At 41.4% G+C, this 5,360-nt stretch overlaps 1 protein-coding gene across 1 annotated transcript; it reads left to right on the forward strand.

The window, feature by feature from the left end:
* Positions 1–339: 339 nt before the first annotated feature.
* On the forward strand, positions 340–3,007 carry LOC146565759 (E3 SUMO-protein ligase ZBED1-like). The gene is made up of 3 exons (XM_085289098.1): positions 340–1,655; positions 1,832–2,084; positions 2,259–3,007. Exons 1-3 carry the CDS (start codon positions 538–540, stop codon positions 2,673–2,675), a joined length of 1,788 nt encoding a protein of 595 aa, XP_085145224.1. The 5' UTR covers positions 340–537; the 3' UTR covers positions 2,676–3,007.
* The last annotated feature ends 2,353 nt before the right edge of the window (positions 3,008–5,360 follow it).

The raw sequence follows: 5,360 nt of genomic DNA on the forward strand, positions 1-5,360 counted from the left end.
ATTGATCAGTTTGAAATCTGCTTCATAAGCATGGCTCTCAACAGCTGCCAGGCCCTTATACACACACACCATATTATGTTGAAGCACAGTACGAATTACTCTATAAGGGTGCTGACTATGGTAGCCATGCTCCGACAATACATCAAATGGTGCTGCTTTGTAGCTTACCAAAGTCATACTAAAACATTTGACAGATTTGACAGAGTGCCGTGTACCACATAAAATTGGTTTGAAATCAGTAAGCACAACCATACATAAGGTGCACTGTCTATTTTTAAGAAAATTAAAGGCTTTTAAATTAGGGGTGTCAAATTATCGCGTTAATTACGATTAATTAATTACAATGCTATTTAGCGCGTTATGTTTTTTAATCTCGTTAATCTAATTTTTAATCTCTTGACGTCATTGATTTTGTATGAGAGTTGCTATGTTATAAAATCCGTTTTTATGTGCTGGGCTCCTTGTGCTTGACTTGTTGGGGGTGGAGTCACGTCGTGAGGTCAAGGTGAGAAGTGGTGATTAGCTTACAGTGTGGATATGGAGGCGCATCTGAGAGTTGTTGGCCCAATGAACGGGAAATTTGTATTTCATAAACGCCCCGACGGCACCATTGACAAAGGTAAAGTGGTCTGCCTAGAGTGTAAGAAGGAGTTTGCTTACCACCGAAGCAGCTCAAGTTTGGCCTATCACCTCAACGCAAAGCACCCAGCCGCGAGTGCAGCAACAGCTAGCAGTGAAGACGTTAGCAATATAGCAAGCCAGAGCAAAGCTTTTCGCCAAACAAAACTAGAGAATACCCCTCGTATGAGCAAGTCTGCGACCGACAGGCTGACTAATGTTATTGCCAAGTGGATAGCGATGAACTGTAGGCCGATAAATATAGTAGAGGACGAAGGATTGACAGAGGTGTTGCAAATTGCGTCCAATGACCCGTCATACAAGCCGCCGTGCAGGACTACAGTAACGACCAAAATCAGCAAAATGTACGACGGCGAAAAGAAAAACAAACTTGAGATTTTGGCGGAGGATTCTCCCAACTGTGTTGCTATAACCGGAGATCACTGGACCTCAGCTGGCAACCACAGCTATTTTGGGGTGACTGGACACTTTATTGATAGTGAGTGGAACCTCAACTCATTTGCACTGACCGTCATGAGAACAGAAACCAGGCACTTTGCTGATAAATGCGCCGAACAGTTCCTCAAGGTAGCAAATGACTGGGGTATTGAAAACAAGATATCCACCATTGGCACAGACAGCGCAGCAAACATGCTGGCTGCTATGAGAGCACTTCCATATGAGCACATCGCCTGCAATGCTCACATTCTCCAGAGGACCATCACGGTATGTCTCGATAGCAGTGGTTTTGTCGGTGTACTGGCAAAGTGCCGCAAGATTGTTGGTCATTTTAAACAAAGCCCTGCGAGTACCACAGAACTTAACCAACAACAAGTAGCACTCGGAAAGAAGAGCGATCAACTTATACAGGATGTACCCACCAGGTGGAACTCGACTCTCGCAATGGTCTCACGCCTCCTATGTAACCGAGAGGCTGTCCAGGCTACGTTGGACCAACAGAACCACAGGTTGGTCTTGCCAACCGAAGCTGAGTGGGCGAAACTGCAGAGGCTGGAGCTCCTGCTTGAACCATGCAAGTAAGTTCAAATAAACACCTTCCCATTTTAATTATATAAACTACTGTTACATGTGTAAAATCAAAATTAATGAACATAACAAGGAACTTTTAAGGACAATTAAATTGGAAATCAGTTACACTTTGATTTAAATGAATCCAGCTAGGTTTATTTAGCAAACCTCTCCACCTCTGCAGGTATGTGACAGAGCTGCTGGGTGGTGAGGCCTACGTCTCTTGCTCTGTAGTGCTGCCTGCTTTTCGCCATCTGTACCGTGTCATGGACATTACTGATGATGATCCTGCCTACGTGGTGAAGTTCAAGAATGCCTTCCAGAAGGATCTGGCAGCACGACGAGCTAATGGCAACGAGATATGGTTCGAGGTGGCCACAGCATTGGATCCACGGTTTAAGGATTTGAAATGTCTTCCAAGAGAAAAGAGGGAACAGGTAGGACAATAAGGTTAAGCTGGACTAATGAGTCCAATTCATTATCAAATCAAACTTTTATTTATTATATGGAACACAAAGTTCTTTACAAGATTAAATAAAATAAAAAAAAAAGCACTTAGTTTTAATCACAATCATTCATTCATTCATTCATTCATTCATTCATTCATTCAGGTGTGGACCATTCTGGAGAATATGCTCCAGGCAGCAGAGCCCAGAAGAGCAGATAGTCTCCAGCCCTCCACAGAGGATGATGGACCAGCTCAGAAGAAGAGGAGGAGCGAACTCCTTCTGGGGTCTGACTCTGACTCAGAAGATGGAATTGAGTCTGGAGAGCTGCAGCGCTACAGAGCAGAACCCAGCATCAGTATTGATGACTGTCCCCTGCAGTGGTGGTATGCTCACTCAGGAGTCTATGAAAAGCTGTCAGTCCTAGCACAAAAGTACCTGGCCTCCCCAGCTACCTCTGTACCCTGTGAGAGACTCTTTAGCCTTGCAGGCCACATAGTGCAAAAGAAAAGGGCAGCCTTGCTTCCAGAAAATGTTACCAGGCTGGTGTGTCTTAGTGACTGGCTGAGGAAGAAGAAATGAGACACATGTGGTCAGCATAGCTGCTGTGTCATTTGTAGCCTACTAGAATAGATTGCTTGATGTTCAGCACTTTTTTTTGTGATGGAAGAATACTTTGATGTGCTAACTTGCAGCACTGCAATGTCAGTTTTATTTTTCATTATCTGAAGCAGAGGAATTTCAGTGCTGTATTGCTCAGAAAAGAGCAACTCTGATGTGCTAACTTGCAGCACTTAATTTATTTGATTTTATTTGTATTTATTTTTCCACTTATTTTACAAAAGAATACAACAGTATGTAAATGGTTGCATCTGTTTAACGTTTGTTAAACAATAAATGACTTTATAAAGTCACTTTCTTTGTTATATCAGTCTTTTGGTCTGCCACAATAAGTTGAGGGCTTTCCTCAGCTATTTTTAGGTGAGATTAAAAAAGAGATTAATTAGATCAATTAATTAAAAATCATAATTAATTAATCTCTATTTTTTTTTAATCTCTTGACAGCACTAATAAAAATATCCCCATTGTATGAAAAAAAAAATCTGTACGACAGATTTATTGAATCTTTGTAAAGGATGTTTCTACAAAATGTGCACTTAAAAGTAATTGATTTAATTAAAACAAAACAAACTAGTGTCCTGAAACACAATCAATTTGTCAGTAAGCACGAGTAACAAATAACAAAAAGGCATGTCTTTATTTAAGCAATACAGGAATTGCAATATCAACCAAAGAACCACATCACAATCACGTGTACTAAAAACAAACTAATATAAAAAAAGACAGACACTGCAGCACAAATGCAATAGATAGAAATATGTAGCAAATAATGCTGGCAGACATCAAAGTGTTAGAAGTGTGTGGGGTGTAGAGGTTCGGACATGGTACTGGGAGGAAATATATAAGGTGTCTTTAGGAGTATCAAAAAAAGTATCTTTTTTGTCTTACCTCATGGGTGTTTGTGACGTTGTCAGTCAGTTGTTCCTAATAATTCTGATCTATTTCTGCTTTGATTAGGGCTTTTTACAAATACAGATTTTCTGGGGTCATCAAAATCAGTGCATCATGTTGTCGGCTTTACTGTATCATAGCCAGGGAAACTGGTCAAGCCACTCTCTTCGAAATGTATACACTTTCTCCCTTTTACTTTCAGTGGGCTCTCGCTCGGAGTCGATCGTATGTGGCTCACTATCTGATGCCGTCTCTGAACCAGTGTTAGACATAACCTGAGAAGTTGATGGCTCCGTGTCAGAACGCTGGCTATGAATTTTGGGTGGATCAGGCTTTAACTTAACAAAAAAGTTGTCAATCGTTCTTTTCATCTTTTCTCATTACCCACAGCTACATCCGCTTCTATCAGGCCTAGGCTACTCACCTCTCTGTATCCGCCTGCACTTTCAAACGTACACACACGTAGCACGTAGCCTAAAAGAATATCTGGACCACGGCCAATCCCAATCAGAGAGGTCTCGTCCTTGACTATCTCTGATTGGTTTAGACCCTGATATGGGCACAATGTGTGTCTGTTGTTAACCACACCGAGACTTTCACAGTCGCAGATACTTTTTTTTACTCGAACAGCTGGTCGTACCTATGCAACCTAGGATTTATTAGGTATTAGAAATTAGGTCGCATGTGTGACCAGAATGGTCGCACTCTGGAGCCCTGGACAAGGACTGCCATAGTAAAACAGGAAACAACACAGAGACAAAGAGTGAGGGACAGTGACAGAGAGGGAGACATGGCAGGCTGGAAAAAATACACAGACCATGACAAACAGGACCTGAAAGGGAACATAAAGAGAAACAGGAGCATACGATTGAAAAACAAAGAACTAGCAGTTTAGGAGGCAGCCACAGATGGCCAGACGGTGCAGGACAAGTCATGTCTGCATCAGTGACCACTGACTCGGGTGAAGTGCATACCACTGGCTCAGGCGTAGCAGGACCACACGGTGAATTGCAGACCTCTGGCAGAGCAGGACGAGAACATGTGATGTCTGGGGGAACTTTGGTTTAAATGTTACAGAGGCTATAATGAGTCTACCTGACACCGTGCCCTACTATATGGACACCACTTGATTGGTGTCAGTTTCCTTCTACAGCAAGTCATTTGTATTTACTTACCAGAATAATGAACCTGCAATGCACATGTACACAAAACATCTGTCTAGCTTAATATTTTCTGAAAAATATTCTTTACAGCTTGAACTAACTATCAGCAGCTGTAGAAGTAGTATCCAATAACCACAAGTTAGTACAATCAGATAGTGCCAACATTTCTAAAATAATTACAGTTTATAGTTGATAGTTTGACTAGTGTCAACCATTGCCAGTGAGCACTCTACACAAATTGTACAGCACAGATGCTGGCTCACTGCTTTTTGGCTTTGATAGATTTGGTCATATGCACCATTCAGGCAAGCCATTTAAGTCCAGAAAATAATTAAGTGGAATAGTTTCGACATCCAGCATTATGTTTTTAGAAACTGGCCTCTAAAAGCGCTGCTTTTTATAGAAAAGGTATTTATGCTTGACAAGTCAACCAATAATCTGCTTTTTCAAGTGCAAAAAGTGATCAATGGGAAGGTTATTTTTAAAAGTAGGATAAAAGGAGTGAAAATTAAGTGAACGCATAATGATAAATCATTAATGAGTCTCATTTTTCTCTAATGCAGTCCATCCAATCCACACTCTGCAGTCGAGG

Source organism: Mchenga conophoros, linkage group LG10, assembly GCF_057382185.1.
Source record: "Mchenga conophoros isolate Kocher_MC1m ecotype Shallow Benthic linkage group LG10, M_conophoros_male_GT1.1, whole genome shotgun sequence".
Classification (NCBI taxonomy): Eukaryota; Metazoa; Chordata; class Actinopteri; order Cichliformes; family Cichlidae; genus Mchenga; species Mchenga conophoros.